This window comes from Centruroides sculpturatus, unplaced genomic scaffold (assembly GCF_000671375.1).
Source record: "Centruroides sculpturatus isolate CEXI.00-Female unplaced genomic scaffold, Cexi_2.0 scaffold1249, whole genome shotgun sequence".
Taxonomy (NCBI): Eukaryota; Metazoa; Arthropoda; class Arachnida; order Scorpiones; family Buthidae; genus Centruroides; species Centruroides sculpturatus.
The window spans coordinates 199,676-219,708 of NW_019385434.1; the positions used below are offsets into that span (position 1 = coordinate 199,676).

The window sequence follows — 20,033 nt, forward strand, 5'->3', positions numbered from 1 at the left end:
ATTGATCTTGACAACAGAGTTTATAACAACATCGAAATGTCCCTCAGTGAAATTCCAAGTGTTGCTCCCAACAAATGGCCACTTATATATAATCAACCCTGGTTGGAACAGAACCTGAATATCTTTACTGATGGTTCTAAGAACGATGAAGAAGTAGGATGTGCATTTGTGGCTTTCCAGAGAAACACAGAAATATATACTTTCTCAGATAGGCTTGGAAGCACCTGTTCTGCCTTCCAGGCTGAGCTCTGGGCAATTCTGTCAGCAATAAAATGGTGCAATCACAATTTCAACTCCACGGATATTAACATCTTCACGGATTCATGCTCATCAGTGCAAGCCATTTCTAATTATAACTGGCGCCATCCAATAGTCAACTGCATTTTAAATAATTTATTAGAGAACAACAACAGATTCACTGTGATCTGGGTTAGAGGACACTGTGGTGTCTTCGGCAACGAGCGAGCTGACGAACTTGCTCGGTCGGCCGCCACTTCCTGTGACGATCCTACATACTCTGCAACACCACAGAGCTATATAATTCAAAGAATCAAAGACTACGCTAAGGACAGGTGGCAACGTTGCTGGAACACACATAACAACACACTAACAAAGGACTTTTTCCCTTTGGTCTCTAATACAGTAAAGAATGACGTGGAGCACTGCCTCACCCAATTTTACACCGGCCATGGCAGGTTTTACCAGTATCTCCACAGATTTAAAATATCAAACCAACAGAATTGTACAATCTGCGGTGTTCCCGACGGTTCTCGGCACTATCTTTTAGAATGCCCTATGTTAGACGATATGCGGGCACGCATTACTGCACTTTTACCTAACAATTGCGGATGGCCACCTGATCTTAGTATTTTGATTGGAGATAACAATCTGTTCCAAGCCACTAGAGACCTTATTAAAACATATTTTAAAAGGACCACTGTAATTTAATTCCATATGTCTTTTTAAGTCATATGTTTTTTTTTCTCTTTTACATGTACTATTGTATTGCCTTATGGCGGCTGTTATTGTTATTTGTTGCTTTATACAATGTAACAAAATATCTAAAGGCTTTTAACCCTACTTTTACCACTACTGGCAAGCGGCCTGTAGTGATTGTAAATATTGTTATTGATGTTTATTGTTTGTTCATATGTTTTCATGTATATTGTGTATCATTTTATACTCTATGAAAATTTGTATTACAAAATGACCTGTTACATCTGTAACATTTATGTATTCTTACCTCGGCTATGCCTAGCGGTGTCGAGGCACTTGTAAATAAAGGATTTAAAAGTGGAAAAGTTGTACTTTCAAGTTCACGTGACTAAGAATGAGGGCTGTATTGTCTGCATACTCTTGCAGATGTACGTTATAGTCCTTAGGGAAATTTGATTGTAGATTTAGGAGTCCATTATAGAGGATATTCCACAAATAGGGCCTTGATTTCGAGCCCTGAGGACACCCTCTGTGGATGTTCCTATGTAGAAGATTGAAATTGCCCGTGTCCACGATGATACTGCGATTGTGTAAGTAGCTTTTTGCAAGGCTATAGATATTCATTGGGCAGTTATTGGTCTTCAAGTTGTTTAAAATGACCGGCCACCAAGCGTGGTCGAAAGCACCCCTGAAGTTGATAGTAATCATCAGGCTGTGCATTCCTTTCTGTCGGGCGTTAAGGACATAGTTCTTGATATTATCAATGGCGTCGATTGTGCGTTTGCCCCTTCTGAAGCCGTATTGGCTGTCATTCATAATAGTGTGTTTTTTAAAGTGGTAGGTGATCCTGTTTACCATTAAGGCGTCAAGGACCTTGCCAACGAATGGAAGTAGAGAAATGGGCCTAAAATTGGATGCTTTAGGAGGAGAACTGTCGCTAGATTTCGGTATTAGCTTGATAGAAGCTTGGTTTCATATGGTAGGAAAGTACCCCAGCTGTAGGCATTTGTTCATTTTGAGGCTAAACGTGGTTGGGATAGCCTTAAACGCAAGTTTGGCCATTTTGGCCATGATTTTGTCCAGCCCGGGTGCTTTCTTGTGCTTTAGTTTATCAAACTCTCTATCTATTTCGGTGTGGGTGAATGGAGAATCATTATAGTTATTGTAGGCCTCAAGAGCACGAGACCTAATTTACCTGTGAATTTGGTGATCTGTGGTTTCGTTGTCTTCTGGAAAAAGCTCGTTGATGATGTGATTGTAGGTTTCTGAGATTGTCGTCGTGTATTCGTCGTCATTTATCTGGATGGTAGGGGGATCATTAGTTTTTTCTTTTTCTTGACTTCTAGATGGAATGGGGTTGACCATGGATTATTTTCCCCTGCATTGGAGCAAAATTCTCTCCATGAGTTAGTTCTTGCCTTATTAATTTCAGTCTTGTAATTATGGAAGAGATTCATATAAGTGACTCAGAGCTCCAGCTTGCGGTCAGGGTCAGATTCCCTACGCATCTTTTTCTTTTCTTTCCTGAGACTGGCCCTTAGATTTTGTAAGTTTGCGTTCCACCACGGTGCAGAGGACTTCACCATCTTTATTGTCGTTGAATGATAACAGGCCCTATGAATTGTGTTATGCAATCTCTCCACAACATACAGTAAAAAATTACTCGGCTCTAACATACAGTAAAAAATTATCATAGGCCATAGTCTGGTGTTGCGTACACAATTATAATTCCTGGTTAACTGGTCTACGGTATCTACTCCCCCTTTAGTTCTATTATAAAAGGATATTATTTTTGACTATGCCGCCAGTCCTGTTTCCTGATCAATTTCTTCACTATGATGTAATGACGACAAAAGCAATACATTTTTTCCTTTTTTCGGCACATATGAGACCAAGGTGATCGCTTTAGTAAATGCAAACTTACTATTGTTTACTTTTCTATTTTTTAAATTTAGAAAAAAAATTTCTGCAGAAGTTTTATTTTTTCTTATGATACCAACTAGCGTTAACCTGTCTTCCAATAACTCTGTAGCCAAACTGAAACTCGTGAACCAGTTATCGGTAGTTATATTATGGCCGCTTGGACCTTGGATAAGTTCTCGCTGTTTACCAACAGATGCCGTTACCAGAACCACGTGTGTTTATTTTTAGATGGTGACACATCTATAAGGAAGTACAATAAGCGACCTTGAAATTCAGTATACGTTATTTCACCAAAGTGTAAACAACTTATTTTTTCATTGTGTTAAACATGTCTAGTTTCGTGCTAAAAAAAGAGTATTTGCAAAGAATTTTATTGCACTATTTTATTCAAAAAAAATCTGCAGCTGAAGCACACAGAATTCTTGTTGAGACTTACGGCGACCATGCTCTGTCGGAAACAACATGCAGAGATTGGTTTAGACGCTTCAAAAATAATGATTTTGATGTTGAAGATAAAGAACGATCTGGTGCACCAAAAAAGTTTGAAGACAAGGAATTAGAGGCATTACTTCATGAAGACTCATGTCAGACGCTAGCTGAACTTGCAGAATCATTAGGAGTTGATCACACAACAGTTTCGAAACGTTTAAAAGGATTAGGAATGATTCAAAAGCAAGGACATTGGGTGCCGTACGAGTTGAAGCCGAGAGATGTCGAACGGCGTCTTTTCACATGTGAACAGCTGCTTCAACGGCAGAAAAGGAAAGGTTTTCTGCATCGTATCGTGACAGGTGACGAAAAATGGATACACTACGATAACCCTAAGCGTAGAAAATCGTGGGGTAAGCCCGGTCATGCATCAACATCGTCAGCAAGGCCGAATATCCATGGTTCGAAGCTTCTGCTCTGCATTTGGTGGGATCAGCTAGGTGTAGTTTATTACGAGCTGCTCAAACCAAACGAAACTATCACGGGAGATCGCTATCGACTACAATTGATGCGTTTGAGCCAAGCATTGAAGGAAAAACGGCCGCTATATGAGCAGAGACACGACAAAGTGATTTTGCAACATGACAATGCTCGGCCACATGTTGCACAACCGGTGAAAACGTACTTGGAAACGCTTAAATGGGAAGTCCTACCCCACCCGCCGTATTCACCAGATATCGCCCCTTCGGATTATCACTTGTTCCGATCGATGGCACATGGCCTGGCTGAGCAGCACTTCCATTCTTATGAAGATGCCAAAAAATGGGTTGATTCTTGGATAGCCTCAAAAGACGTGTCGTTTTTCCGACATGGAATTCAAATGCTGCTAGAATGATAGGAGAAAGTAGTGGCTAGCGACGGACAATACTTTCAGTGACGTGTTTATTACGACTTTTTGTAAATAAAGTGTTAATTTTCACAAAAAAACAGCGAGAACTTATTCAAGGTCCTTATAAGTATAGGCATAGTTAATTTTTTCACTACACTGTCCGCAGAATTCGATACCGAGAAGGGTTAATCTGGCTATTTTCCGCAGTAAACCTCTAAATTATGCGTATAAAACGTTTTACTGTTCACCAGCAAGAATAATTTTATACCGTATTTATTTGGTTTACTTGGTATATACTGGTGGGATCTGCACCGCTCTCTAAACCCTTCCAGTTTCTCATCTATGGTACAGTATTCTGATACATTATAATTTTTTATACAATTATTCGTAAATACATCTAAAAAAGTTCGGACTGCTGCTAATTTATCAAACATTAGTCTTTCACCTCGTGTCTGTTCATCATAAAATCGGAAAATTGCTAACAAAAAGGTGAAACGTCTCTCCGACATGACTGTTCTTGCAATTTTGAATCCTGTACCATCCATTGTCCACATTTCGTTCACGTGACAGTGATTAACCTTTTTATACGCAGCGAGGTACAATAAACCGATTAGAACTTTTATTTCCTGCAGATCTGTTGTACTTGCATCACGTTCTCTTCCGTAATGTGATTGCATTTTTTCTATTTGTTGGTTTGTATGTATGACTATGGTATCTAGAATGTCATCTGTTACGAAGAGATTCCAACATTCAAAAATAGACCTTGTGTTTGTGGCCATTCTAATAGGACCAGGTTTAAGATAAATCAAGTTCTCTCTTCTTGTCTTTGTTGCAGGATATTCCTACATACTCCATCTGGTCCCATCGCGAGCTAGGAAAGAACAATGCTCACCTATTTGTGATGACGAGGCTCCAACTTGAGATGACGAGTCAACTGTAGGTGTGCAAACTTCTAATATATCTTCGTTTTCCTCTTGCTCGGCATCTGTGTTCTTTAATATATCTTCTACAAAGTCACATTCTTCTTCCGAAGAAACATCTTCATGTACTATATTCTCGATCTCTGAATCAATCAAAAAATCTTTGTACATCTTTACTGTATACAAGGCACTCAATTATATTCTGTTGGACGAAGCTTGTGTGACAGTTTAGAATGTGTAAGACAAAGTATTACAACCAAACTACGAGGAACGAACAGTTTATTATCAAAGTTGTCAATTAACAGGATACCACTTCCTGTTGATATTTATCCGCTTCCGTAGTCGCCTGGCTGCCATTCTGAGGCGGGTCCACATGGAGGTGATGTCCTTCGATGGATTATCAAGATCACCCTCCATGGAGCCATCCAGATACTGGCAATGTCCTCGATGTTGGCCAGACGTTTGATTCTGGATGTTACTACATCCTTTAGGGCCCTAGCACTATATTGATGATGTCATCTCTTGAGTTGAACAGGTGCATAGCGTGGCACACCTGGACAATGTTTGCTAGGAGACTTGAGGAAGTAACATTGGCGCCCCCTTGTTTGTACGATAGATAAACTATTTCAGCACTGGCACGTTGAGGGACGCTGAGCCAACGCTTAACGTGGCGCTTTAGGGTTCTATCAATTCTGTCCAGGGTCTTTTTTGGGGCTGTGCCTGTGGTGAGGCAGAAGGTGAGCCTCGGCATTATGAATGTATTCAGTGCGTCAACCTTCTGCCATGGTGCAACATGGGATGCATCGACTTTGATTATGTCCTGGATCACGCTGTCAGTGGTGGTGGCCTCAGTGTCACACCTTGACAACCCAGTAGGGATACCCAGATGCTTATAGGCGTCTTCGTTTCCGAGCCTTGGAAGATCTTCTTGGCTGAGGGAGAAAATATTATTGCTTAAGGTGTGCGACTTACCTAAGACGGCAAGGGTGCCGCACTTAGCGTGGTTGAACTTGATCCTGGCCCAACCGGTCCAGGCGGCGATGGAGTCCAGCTGCTCCTGCTCACCAGGGCGATGTTGTCTGCGTAGGCAAGGGCGTCAACGGTGTGGTTATGGATGCTGTACCATGTGCCAAGGGCTTGGAGGCGGCAAAGTGCTGGTTCCACAGTTAGAATAAAAAAAAGAGGGCTAATAGGGCAGCCCTGCCTAACACCAGAAAGCATCACAATTGGCTCAGTGAAGCCAGTACAGGTGCGGATTCTGGTGACGGAGTTGTTGTAAAGTAGTTGGATGGTAGAAATGGCATTGGGGTGTAGCCCCCATGCCATTTAAGGGACTCCCATATTATTGCGTGAGATATACTACCAAATGCGTTGGCAATATCTAACCACACAATAAAGCACTCTTTGCGGGAGCGTCTGGCGTCCTGTATGATAGACTTGAGTAAAAAGTTATGTTCAACACAGCCCTGATAATGCAGGAAGCCCTTTTGGGATGTGGAGATTCTATTGTTTGCATCACACCACTTGAGGAGTCTATCTGCTACGCACGCAGTGTAGAGTTTCCGAAGGGTGTTGGAGAGGCATATAGGTTGCCAATTCTTCAGGTGTAGTTGATCTTTTTTCATGTGGATTAGGACAGTGGTGGACTTGCGCCAGTCTTGTGGGACATACCCTATCCTTTGTACCACGTTGAATATGGCTGATAGAATAATGCCACTTGGGTCTACCCTCTGCCAGTGCAGGTAGCAGACTTTATCTGGGCCTGGTGCGGTGTTATGCCCCTTTGCGATGCAGGTGGCAACTTCCTCTGGGGTGAATAGGACATTGATTAAATCTGTTGTGGCTGGGGCTTGGTCCGGCTTGGTGGGAACTGGAGTAGTGTTGGCGAGGGGATGGACCTCGTTGATGCCCTTGAAGTGCTGGTGTATACTTACGGAGTCCACCTGGCAGAAGCGGGAGTCGCCACCGATGATCCAATCAAATGCACGTTTTTGTCCGGTATAGGCATTCAATTTCGCTGGCTTCTAATTGAACCGGGGGGTTGTGGCAGGGGGCCCCATTTCAGTACGTCTTGGGCCCTGGATGTCGCAAATGCTGTACGTCAGTTGCATAAAGTTCTTGAGGACACCCTCGAACATGTCTTCGTCAAGTACAGCGTTAAAGCGATCTGCCCACGCCATGACCCACTGTGGTGGGCTGCAGTCATCTTTCGCTGAGGATTGCAATGGTGGGGGCGGTTGCCCAGAGGGTGGGAGGGTGGGCGAAGCCTGCTGGTCTTGACGTTGCGGAGGCGTGCTTGTGGCAGGAGGTGTTGTCGCCTGTGATCCACTGTAGACTGCAGGGTTTGGCTAGGAATAGGATTAGGAGGAGTGGTCCTACCTGGTGGTGATGGTGGCTTGTCCCTTGCCAAAGGTGTTACCGGGCGGACAGAGCTAGCTGGGCTGGAGTGGTTAGCCTCACAGGGTGTAGGCGGCGTCGGGTTTCGTCTTGTTGAGCGCCTTCCTTTCCTCTGTGGCTTCTCAGCAGTGGTCGTTAGACGTGGTTGTTTCGTGTTGGTTGTACTGTATGTTGTGGGGCTAGCGTCTTGGCTGCAAGGGGGTGAAGCTATAGGTGGATCGGAGGTGGTCACACTTTGCGAAGGGTGGTCGTCTTCAAGGATGGTATGTAGCGACCTAGTTGTTCTCCTTGTCCGGGGTGCGGTCCATCTGGTTGGCAGGGATGGAGATGTTGAGCTCCAGGAGGCATCACTGTTGTTGATAGGAGAGGTCGTGGGTGTGGCCTATGGCTCCTTGCGGGTGTATGGTTTTCTCGGCCTGGTCGGAATTCGTGCAAGTTTACGATCTGCCGGGAGTGGAGGAGGAGGCGAAAAGGCCTCTACCCTAGCACGGCAGTCCTCAGCACGGAGTTGGTGTGCTTTAATAATTTTAAGTTTATCGTGGGTGTACCCACAAGCATGGCATTCAAACCTGAGGGTGGTGCCGTGGACATGTTTCAGGTGTTTTACCAATCCTGCGTAGTCGCGGGGGATCAGGAGGCACAACTGACACCCATGAGGTGGGCAGAGCAGGACGAGGACAAGGACGGTCAGCTCTGACATGGCTTGTAGAGATCAAAAGTGTAGTCTAGAAAGTAGAAGGGTAAAGCACCCCCTGGGGTGCAGAGCAGCCAACCAAGAAGGGGCCGGGGAAGAGTAAGGACTAGTGCGGAAGCATGCTTTTACACTAGGGTGAAGTGGCTAGTGCGCTACTGAGGCTGGAAGGCCCGTGGCGCAGAAGATAGAAAGATTGCTGGTTGTGCAGCGAATACATGGTGCGTTTAAACCATGCAGGCCGCTCTCCCAGCAGAAGAGAGAAGAACAAATTTTAACGATTTTATTAAAATTTCTTAAAAATACAAGAGTATGAGGTATGATGGTGTGGAATATATACATTGAATAAAAAATAACGCAACATGGGCATGTAGCCAGCCATATGATACAGCTAGTTATATGTAGTACTACAAGGGCGCACAGCCAGCCGGATGTAAAAGGACAATGGTTTAACGGTTAGAAGCAACGTGTGACAAGGGCACTTAGCCTGACAGTCGGTGTGTACACAGGGTTTAGTTGTTGGATTGATGTGCAAGGCGGGTTGTAGTAGGACCTCGTAGATGATGCTGGTTGTTGGTTTCGGTCGATGATTGTCTATGGTAATTAGTGGTAAATCGTTCGTTGTTTATGTGGTGAAGATATATTTTACGGCTCCAGCGAATACTATCACTGACCATCAACTTTGCCATTGTTTTGGAGTAATTCCTGCCAATTCCCAAGCGCTGGAGTACTGCTATGTTGCTTGGGTCATAGGCACACAATGAGCCAATAAACGCATCACAGAAACTACACATTTGATCTTAGCCATAAGGCCGAGAAGATAGTTCTTCACAATAATGCACTACAAAATGAAAGTATAGCATTATTTCATGATGATGATAATGCTCATTTTTTAACTTCAGATGTGCCTGTACAATTATGTAACTACCAGAAATGTTCAAGGTTTTGTGAAAAAGATGCAATAATTCAGAATTTTTTGTTTAATGTTTAATATATTTTTAAATAAAATTTCGTTTTTTGAAAAGTTTTTTATTTTTACGTAGTACGATCCAAAAGTTTGGGGACTTGGCTTGAAATTCCTTACCTTAAAAAGTTTATATTGCTGATGCATACCCCTCTGTGGGTTCCTGTCCGTGGTGAGGGGACCTCCCAGAGATGGTTTAGAAACTCCTCTTTACCATCCCTGGGATCTGAACGCCCACCCACGTGTTTGCCGTGCGTGGTGTCCTGTATGCCGGAAAGGGGGATCCTGGTAGTTGAGGGGCAACATAACGTCCCCAACACACTGCTTTGGCCCCTGCTTCGGATAAACGGGAGGCTCAAATCAGGCTCCGTTTGAGTCAATCGGCTGGTCGTTGAGTCATTCTTGACCTCGGCTTGGAGTCAACCGATCGATGCAGACCGGGCGGACATGTCAGTCTAGATGTGCTCTTCTTGACTGCATTGTGAGGGTATAGCTCCTGGGAAACCCTGGTGTGACGGTCTATGGAAGTACTCCATGTGACGGCATCCCCTTGTTGGGCCCCATGGTGGGTGGGGTCACTAGGAGCTGAATTTTTTCTGTAATTATGGATTCAAAAAATTCAAAAAGTTCTTGTGCACCAACAACAAAAACAAACAAAAAAATCTCCACTAATCCAGCGTTCTTAGTAGTGCACGCAACCGGAGAAAAACCCTTGGCTAAAGCTTCTCCTTTCTTGATTCAAAAATTGTTTGAATCGACCATAGGACAGTTGAAAAAAATACAAAAATTAAGATCTGGAGATTTACTGGTGGAAACAGCTTCCCCACAACAATCGGCAAAACTTCTGGAAACAAAGACCCTAGGAGAAATGGAAGTCACTGTCACCCCACATGTGAGCCTAAACTCATCACGTGGGGTAATATCTGAGATCGATCTGATATCTGAAGATGAATCAGATATTCAGATTGGCCTTTCAGACCAAGGTGTCACTGCTGTCCGACGCATTTCCATTCGTCGAGATGGCAAGTTGATTCCCACCAAACACCTTATTTTGACATTTAATAAACCGACTTTGCCATCTGTTATTACAGCAGGTTATCTGCGCTGCCCAGTTCGCCCATATGTTCCAAATCCGCTGCGTTGCTTTAAATGCCAGCGATTTGGACATTCACAAACATCGTGCCGAGGGAAAAGCATATGCGCACAGTGCGGAACTGAAGGTCACGAGAGTACTGAGTGTACCACTACTCCGTGCTGTGTGAATTGCAAAGATGCCCATCCTGCCTACTCTCGAAAATGCCTAGCATGGCAGAGAGAGAAAGAAATCCAGCGAGTAAAAACCATTAACAACATACCATACCCGGAGGCTCGGCGAATGGTCACTCAAAGCACAGTAGTGAAACAGAAAACATTTGCTTCTGTGTTGAAATCCACAATGTCATGTGGGGTTCAAACTGATATCTCTGTCTCCCCAAGCGAATCTCTTACTCGCCATGCGAAATGTTTAATACTCCCGTCTACACAAACACCAGAAAAGGAGATCACAAAAGGAAAAACACCCCTGCCTAAAACAGGGGTAATTACAAGAAACCTGGGTTCTAAAAAGGCTAATAAGAACCCACTAAACAAACAGAGAGTGAAAGCAGCTCTCTCTAAATCTAAAAAATCAGAGGCTCAGTCCATGAGTGAGTTCTCTGATATCTCTGATGAAGAGAATAATATGGAGGTAACCCAACCAACGTCACCTCCAAAAGGAAAATCATCAGTTAAACTGAAGAGGGACACTTTTTCTAAGAATGCTGCCTCAAACACATAATGGATTATAAAATAATCCAATGGAACTGTCGTGGTTTTCGCAACAACTTCTCTGACATTAAACACTTGACATCATCTACCTCATCTCTCTGCGTGGCACTCCAGGAGACTCATCTGAAACCTAGAGAGGGAATTACTTTAAAAGGATTTGATCTCTACCGCAAGGATGATGATAGCCACAACCGTGCAAGTGGTGGTGTGGCTATTCTGGTTTCCAACCGCACCCCATCCTTGCCGGTACAAATAACAACAGAGCTGCAAGCTGTGGCAGTCAGAATTTCTATTGGAGTAACTGTCACGGTTTGTTCTATATACTTGCCACCAGATGTCAGAGTCAACGAAGATGAATTGGATGCTTTGGTTGAACAGTTGCCTACTCCATTTGTTTTACTAGGTGATTTCAATGGTCACAATCCAATGTGGGGCAGTCCCGACATTAACCGTCGAGGCAGGACCATTGAAAGGTTCATAGGCAATCAGCAGTTATATTTATTTAATACAGGAGAAGTGACATACTTCCATGCCCCAACAAGAACATTCACTGCCATTGATCTATCATTAGCAAGTCCAAACCTGTTTTCAGCATTTACATGGGAGGTTGGATCTAATCCACTCTCTAGCGACCACTTCCCAATATTTCTAAAATATCGAGGCAGAGAAAGCTGTGAAACAGCCCGTCCACCACGCTGGAAACTGGAAACGGCAGATTGGCCTGCATTCTCCTCTATGGCTAACATCACTGAGGAAATGGCCAATACTGCTGATATCAATGATGCAGTTGAAGTTGTCACTTCTACTATTATTCAGGCAGCGGAAAAAACAATGGGGAAAACATCAACTAGATATCCAAAGCATCCGAAACCATGGTGGAATCCGAATTGCGAGGCAGCATTTAAAGCACAAAAGAAAGCATGGGGAATTTTTAGAAGATACCCCACTGCTAGAAATTTGATAGCTTTTAAAAAAGCGAAGGCAAATGCCAGAAGAATAAGAAGGCAAAGCCAAAGGGATTCTTGGAGGAAGTATGTTTCTAGCATAACATCTTCCACTAGCTCAAAAGCAGTCTGGGATAAAATTCATAAAATCAATGGGAAATATGCTTCTCACTCTCTGTCCATGCTGGAAAATAATGGCACAATAATCAGCAATATACAGGGTATTGCTGATACGTTGGGTGAAACGTTTTCTACTTCATCTAGCAATATTATGTATTCAAGAAATTTTCAGGCTTATAAAGCCCAAAGAGAAAAACAGTGTTTAAACTTTCATTCCTTATCTAATGAGGAATATAATGTGCCATTCACTAGAATTGAATTACAAACAGCGCTCTCTCGCTCGAGGAATAGTGCTGTAGGCCCAGATAAAATCCACTACAGCATGATTAAAAATCTGTCAAACAGTTCCCTTTCTAATCTCTTGCACCTGTTTAACAGAATATGGACAGAAAATAATTTCCCTGACTCTTGGAGATTATCAATTATTATCCCTATTCCAAAACCTGGTAAAGACCGCAAGAATCCCTCTAATTACAGACCAATCTCTCTGACAAGTTGCCTGTGTAAACTTTTTGAGAGGATGATAAACAGACGTCTGATGTATCTCTTAGAGGAAAAGAACTACTTTTCACCACATCAGAGTGGATTTCGTAGGAACAGAAGTACCACGGATAATCTAGTAAAACTTGAAACATCCATACGCGAAGCGTTTGTTAGACGACAACACTTAGTGTCTGTATTCTTTGATATAGAGAAGGCCTATGATCGCTGCTGGCGTTACGGAATACTTCGTGATCTACATGAATTCGGATTGCGGGGTAATTTGCCAATTTTTATAAAAAACTTTTTGCAGAATCGAAGATTCCAAGTCAGGATGGGCAACACTCTATCTAGGTCTTTTGTCCAAGAAGAAGGTGTTCCTCAAGGATGTATTTTGAGTGTGACTCTGTTCCTAATTAAAATTAATAGCATAGCTAAGTGTCTTCCTCCCAGTGTGAAACACTCTTTGTATGTGGATGACTTTCAGATCTCCTGCCAGTCTAGCAACATGAGTTTCATTGAGAGACAACTGCAAACCTCCCTAAATCGAATAGACAATTGGTCCAAGATTAATGGTTTTAGTTTCAACATAGAGAAGACCTCGTGCATCCACTTCTGCCGAAGGCGTGGTTTGCACCTGGATCCTGAAATATATTTAAATGGGGTTAAAATCCCAATTGTGAATGAGGCTAAGTTTTTGGGTGTTTGTTTTGACCAAAAACTGACATTTTTGCCACACTTGCGCAACCTGAAGAGTAGATGTTTAAAATCTCTCAACCTTATAAAGGTATTAAGCTGCTCATCCTGGGGAGCAGACAAAGTTTCTATGCTCAGGATTTATAGGGCCCTTGTTCGCTCTAAGCTGGACTATGGGTGCATTGTTTATGGCTCTGCGCGAGAATCTACTCTTCGGATGCTGGATCCAATCCATCATCAAGCTTTGCGTTTGTGCACTGGTGCATTCCGAACTTCCCCCGTCCAAAGTTTGTACGTGGATGCTTATGAGCCTCCACTGTCACTCAGGAGAGAACAGTTGTCTCTTTTTTATTATCTAAAACAGAAATCTTATACTAAACCTTCAGTTGATTGTACAGTATCAGATACTCAGCTGAAAAGGTTATTTGAAGCTCGCCCAAGCAGTGTCCCTACGTTCGTCATAAGAATGGAGAATGTAAGCAGCACGATCGACCTGAACATAAGCAACGTTTCACAGGCCGAGATTGATAGTACGCCACCCTGGTCTACTCCTGTGATAAATGTTGACTTTAGCTTAAAGCAGTTTCCTAAGGAATCAACTCCAGACTATGTCTATAAACAGCACTTTGCAGAAATCCAACACAATGATAGGTATTTAATTCCCATTTACACTGACGGTTCTAAATCGGATGATTATGTTGGCTCAGCCTTTGTCTGCCAGGATGAAATTGTGGCAGAGCAAATTTCATCGAATTCATCTATTTTTACTGCAGAGCTGCATGCTATCCACTTAGCCTTAAACTATGTAATCAGAAAAGGTCATTGTCGCTGTGTTATTTACACTGACTCAGTTAGTGCACTTCAGGCTTTGATCTCGTGTGAACCTAGTTCTCACTCTATAGTGATTAAAATTCGTAAATTGTTTAGCCATCTTCTTGCAAGGAATTTCTCTATAAAATTTTGTTGGGTCCCAGGCCATGTTGGTATAAGAGGAAATGAAGAAGCAGATGCAGCTGCAAAATCAGCTAGTCCTCCACAGCACACAATGCGTATTGAAGGAGGTGATTTCAAGCTAGTCATTAAAAAACGACTAGCAGAGAGATGGCAAAATATGTGGAACGCACAAGTCCACAATAAACTGCATGAGATCAAACCTACGATAGAAAATTGGACACACAAGAAATTTTATAACAGGAGATCTGAAGTTATTATTACTCGTTTGAGAATTGGACATACTCGGTTGACTCATCAATACCTTTTGAAGGGTGACGAGCAGCCAGTATGCCAGTATTGCAACTGTCCTCTTACTGTAAAACACATACTGCTCGATTGCTCTGTTTTTGAGACCAGGCGTAGGCAGCATTTTGGAAATGCAAATTTTAAACAGATTCTGGGTCAGAGGCCCAATTTTTATGATATATTAGACTTTTTAAAAGTCAATAATTTGTGTAAAGAAATTTAATTATTTATTTATTTATTTACCTATTTAATTATCTATTTATTTATCTTTTAGCTTTTTGTTCGTTCTTGTTTGTTATTAATATGTATATATTTGTTTTTTTGTTGCTGTTGTTTATTTATTTATTTATTTGTTTTTGTCATATGTTTGTTATTTGTGATGTTTATAATTATTTACCATTTGTTATGGCGCAGCTTAGCCTATGTGGCTCTTGTGCCAAAAAACCAAAACCAACCAACCAACCTGCTGATGCATAACCACCTTTAAAGTAATCACCTTGGGCAAAGATACACTTTTGCCAGCGCTCGTATAACTTCTGATATCACTTCTGGAAGCCAATTTTTGAAATCTCCTGTAAGGCGTCTTGCGATGCTGCTCTCACCTCATCTGATGACACAAAACAGCATCCTTGCAAATGCTTTTTCATTGATGGAAAAAAATAAAACTCACACGGGGCTAAATCCGGTGAATAGGTGAGGTGTGGAAGCACATTAATTCGAGTTGTCATGCAGAAGGTACCAGTCTCCACTTTGCCAGATCTGTGGCGATTTACAATGAATGAATTCCCTCAAACGACATAAAATGTCTAGATAATGCTCCTTGTTTTCTGTTCTGCGTTCGGGAATAAATTCTGAATGAACAATTCCTTGAGAATCAAAAAACACCTCCATCATGGCTTTTCCTTTGCTTGGTGCATGTTAATATTTTCCGTTAAAATATGCTGGCAACTAGTCTTTGACAAGTGAGTAGCCGCAGCGATTTTTTTCAAGGGTTTGGCGACGATCTTTGCAAACATATTGAGAGACCAACTCAATATTTTCCTCGTTCTGTGAAGTCGAAGGTCGGCCAGAGCATTCATCATCTGCGTGGTTTCTCGGCCCTCTTTAAAACACCGATGCCATGGTAAAATCACTGTACACCTTTCTTAGGAATTTTAAAGTCTCCGTAGGTGTTTTACCTAAACGCTGACAAAATTTAATGTTGCAGCGCTGTACTTAACTCCATTTTTATTACGTCGCAAAACAAAGGTAACTATCTCCAAAAGAAAACAACAGCACTTGTGGTTTAATCACGCGACATGGGCGAAATCAACCTGACACACATAGGAAAGGTTCGATAGAATCATTTTCATACGCTGTAACTTCAAATGCATGCTTTTGTTGTCATACATTATTGTAGTCTCCGAACTTTTGGATCGTACCACGTATTACTGTATTATTATTCTAAAAAGATACAATATACACAGGACACAAGTACTTCATAAAAAATTTTTTTTAAATAATAAAAGCACTTTTTACACTGTATATAAATATATATTTTGCAATAAAGTAAATTAATTGCAATCTAAAACTGGATGGATTATCCTCTAAAATTTGCAATATCTTTTGCTGGACTTTTAATTGTGTTTGCATTAGGAGCATTTTCAAATCATGCTCTTCTGTCATGAATTTAATTTTTAATTCGTGTTCCTCTTCAATAGTTTGCTTTCTTCTTTTCGCTTGTTCATAAATTGCCTCAGCTGCTTCAGGCTGTTTTCTTGTTTTATTTTGAATGCTTTTCGCATTGGTGAAACTCTTATTGGAAGGTAATTATTTCATTATAAGCTAAACAGTACTTTTATGGAATATAATTATTTTTAAGATTTACCTACTGATTATCAGTGTTATGAAACTCTTCTATATTAAAATCTTCAGCTGGTTCTATTACATCAACGATTGGTATAGCTGAAATTTGCAAGATGAAAAATTGTTATTTGAAAATAAAATATGTGAACTTGGTATTAAAACTATATTATTAACTACTAATACAGTATTAATATTAGTTCTTTTAAAACTTGCAAGACATTTGTAATTGAAAATTATCTAGACTTTTTTTGATTTATGAAATGTTAAATGAAAGAATGTGTAACTTATAACAATATTTTAAATTATTAAGATGTACACAATTTGAATAGTACATACAGTACAAACTTTCATACAATTCATATATTAAATATTATAGTCTTACATTTAAATTATATGATGTAGTTTAAATTGTAGATGTAATTTATACAGAAAATGTATGTATATTCTCATTGTGTGTTGTATAGTGAAGTAGACTTTATGTATTAAGTATTATTCATGTATACTATAAATATTTGCACAATTGTTATTTAAGTATTATGAAGTTATTTATTGATAACTAAATAAACATTGACTTACTTTAGATACAGATACATCAGATAGGCCTATATGTTGATCATTCACTACTGAAGTTGTAGCTATGTCTTCTATTAAAATGTATTACTAATTAATTCAAAATTATAAATTCTAATGCCTTAATACTTGTTTTAGACTGGGAATCACTATCGAATTCATTTTCTAACGGCTGAGTTAAGACTCCCATCGAAAGAAGTTTTTCAGCTGTTACATCCAAATTATTTAAAACAGGAGGAAGGTTTCCTCCTCCTGTTTTAAATAATTCAGATTTTTTTTGCCTGTTCTTTTACGGCTTTCTTTTTTAAATTTTTATAATAGTCCCATAACTGTTTGGTTTTTCTAAGGGTGACACCCGGGATACCATTGAATTCCTTTGTTAGTTCTTCCCATGTGCCTCTCTTCTGTTTGGAAGAAATCGCATTTGTTTTCTTGTTTTCAATGATCGATTTATATTTTTCGACTAATTCGAGTAGAATTTCCTTCTCAAAATTAGAAAAATTACGGCGTGCACTGTTTTCCATTTCACTTTCCGCCATTTTCTACACATGTTTCTATTCTATTCTATTCTATTCTATTCGTCCTTCCCTGGTTCATACACGTGTTTGCGTTCAACCAATCAAAACTCTGCTTATGAAAGAAGACTTGTTTACTCTCGAATGCAGGATTGTTTTAAAATATTAACTCTAGAGTTAATATTTTATCTGAATACGAAAGAAGAGTAACTCGTAATCTGACTTCCAGTTAATCTAAACTCTCCACTCCCATTTCGAGATCAATGGACTATGTACTTCCAAGAAACCGAAGACATCTGTCCTATAACCTTGAGCAAGAAACATTGTCGCGAATTTGACACGCGCCGGGATTTATTCTGTATACAAACACGGTGTTATCTTTCAGTATTATTATGTATCAACGCGACCACGTCACCCAGTAACCTTATTGTTTATAGAGAGAGAGAAAATTTTTTTATCTATCTAACCTGATGTAAACATACCTCAATTCACCGACAACCCAACCAAATAAGTTAAAATCACACTAAGTGCGATTTTAAAGAAAACGTGGAGTGAATGTGAGATCCAGAATTTATGAACTAAAATTTTAATTATTTTTTTCCTTATGTTTATGTAACGAATTGGAAGAAAAAACGATCTTAGGCGGGAATGTGCAAACTTTCCTGTTATAACCATCAACATTCTATTGTCCTCGCATAACTTGCAGCTCAACTTGCACAAAAGTTGTAGTTAGCATCCAAAATTCGTCACTTGTTTAGGTCCCTGGACCACCTATAATTTTTAGCTTCTGAACATCCGATCACGTGGTGGAATTTCCCCGCAAAAAGCTATAAAAGACAGTTCTTACCCCCTCTCGGGGGAGTTTCTTAACGAAAGCCGAACCAACGACATCACGCTGATTCTCCAAACTCGCCGAAATTCCGATCTCCACACATCAATATCGGATCATTGCCAGTCACAAACTTTTTATATTTGTGCTCCTTACCCCCGTATTCACCAACGCGAGTTAAACAGAGTTGACGAACTCGAGGTTAGATGTAACTCGAAGTCAGATTACGAGTTACTCTTCTTTCGTATTCAGATAAAAATTTAACTCTAGAGTTTCGCTACCCTAGAGTTAATATTTTAAAACAATCCTGTGTTCGAGATTAAACAAGTCTTCTTTCGTAAGCAGAGTTCTTATTGGTTGAAAGCAAACACGTGTATGAACCAGGGAGGAGACGAATAGAATAGAATAGAATAGAAACACGTGTAGAAAATGGCGGAAAGTGAAATGGAAAGCTGTGCACGCCGTAATTTTTCTAATTTTGAGAAGGAAATTCTACTTGAATTAGTCGAAAAATATAACTCGATCATTGAAAACAAGAAAACAAATGCGATTTCTTCCAAACAGAAGAGAGGCACATGGGAAGAACTAACAAAGGAATTCAATGGTATCCCGGGTGTCACCCTTAGAAAAACCAAACAGTTATTGGACTGTTATAAGAATTTAAAAAAGAAAGCCGTGAAAGAACAGGCAAAAAAAAAGCCGAATTATTTAAAACAGGAGGAGGAAACCAATTCGTTCTAATAGGTTTCTTACGCTCTCTTTTGGCAAACGATATCGACATAGAAAGTCGTAATCGTCCAATTGTTCGAGGTCATTTCTTCTTGGAGAAATAATCCGCCGACTTCTTCGTTCCATACGATCTATATAATCTAAATATTTCAGATTTTCTAGCATCTCGGCTTCGTCTTCATTGAATGTCGCCATTTTTCTCTGAAATAGACCACTTTGCGCAGGAGTCAAACCTAGAGTTATCGTCTACTCGCCGATTTTCTAGAGTTAGAGTTAGGGTTATTGTGTTTGACTCGAGATTCGGAGTTGGTGAATACCAATTTACCAGTAACTCGAGAGTTAACCCTAACTCTAACTCTAACTCGTGTTGGTGAATACGGGGGTTAGGATTAAAGACACCTTTTATTGAACAATTAAGTGCCTACATGGACTTACTCACCTAGGAACCACACAAAGAGGTATGAAAAAGTGTGTAAACTCTCGCGAGCTGTTAGGCAGTCTAGTAACGAGATCAGTGTAATTTTTTTGTCAAATTTGTTCATTTTAATAAATTTTTGTTTACTTGTTAAAATAGTAGACTCCTTTACTCGCTTATGTCCTTCACCTTATCGTCGACCCCAAATACTTTCCCTCCACTCCCCTGACATCCCCGACTCTAGGGACTAGCAATAAGAAAAACTTTAGCCATCTTGACAAGTGAGCAGGTTTAACGACCTATCGCCGGAAAGGGAGACCTACGACCTCCCTGGCGGTTCACATAATCAAAATTATAAAATTATTATAATAATGGTAAATGAGAGTAGAAAAATAAACAATTCAAAATTCACACTTGCAACTAACACCATTGACAACGTTATTATTTTGTTTTAAAATTAATAAATCTTGTTAGTATTATTTTTATTCAATTGCATACGGACACTGCAGCTGCTTAATAAAAAATAAAAGAAAAATTATTTAACAATATTTCATAGTTAATATTATTATTATGGCTATAAAAAAAGATTTTAATTCATTGCAAGATTTACTTTCAATAATAACCCATTTCCTTTAGATTTAAGATATTCACAATAACCATATAAAAAGTAATATATATATTTTTTAATTCATAAGA

At 40.3% G+C, this 20,033-nt stretch overlaps 2 protein-coding genes across 2 annotated transcripts in view; one reads left to right on the forward strand and one right to left on the reverse strand.

Moving 5' to 3' along the window:
- The window catches only part of LOC111638950, a 3,897-nt gene extending 1,596 nt beyond the window's left edge, over nucleotides 1-2,301 (reverse strand). Inside the window, exons 1-2 of the mRNA XM_023384730.1 lie at nucleotides 2,132-2,301; nucleotides 420-517 (exon numbers count right to left, since the gene is read on the reverse strand). Coding sequence (XP_023240498.1) covers nucleotides 420-517; nucleotides 2,132-2,301 — 268 coding nt within the window. The remainder of the gene's footprint in view (nucleotides 1-419; nucleotides 518-2,131) is intronic.
- Nucleotides 2,302-9,753: 7,452 nt separating this feature from the next.
- On the forward strand, nucleotides 9,754-10,965 carry LOC111638951. Its single transcript, XM_023384731.1, has one exon. It carries the CDS (start codon nucleotides 9,754-9,756, stop codon nucleotides 10,963-10,965), a length of 1,212 nt encoding a protein of 403 aa, XP_023240499.1.
- Nucleotides 10,966-20,033: the final 9,068 nt, after the last annotated feature.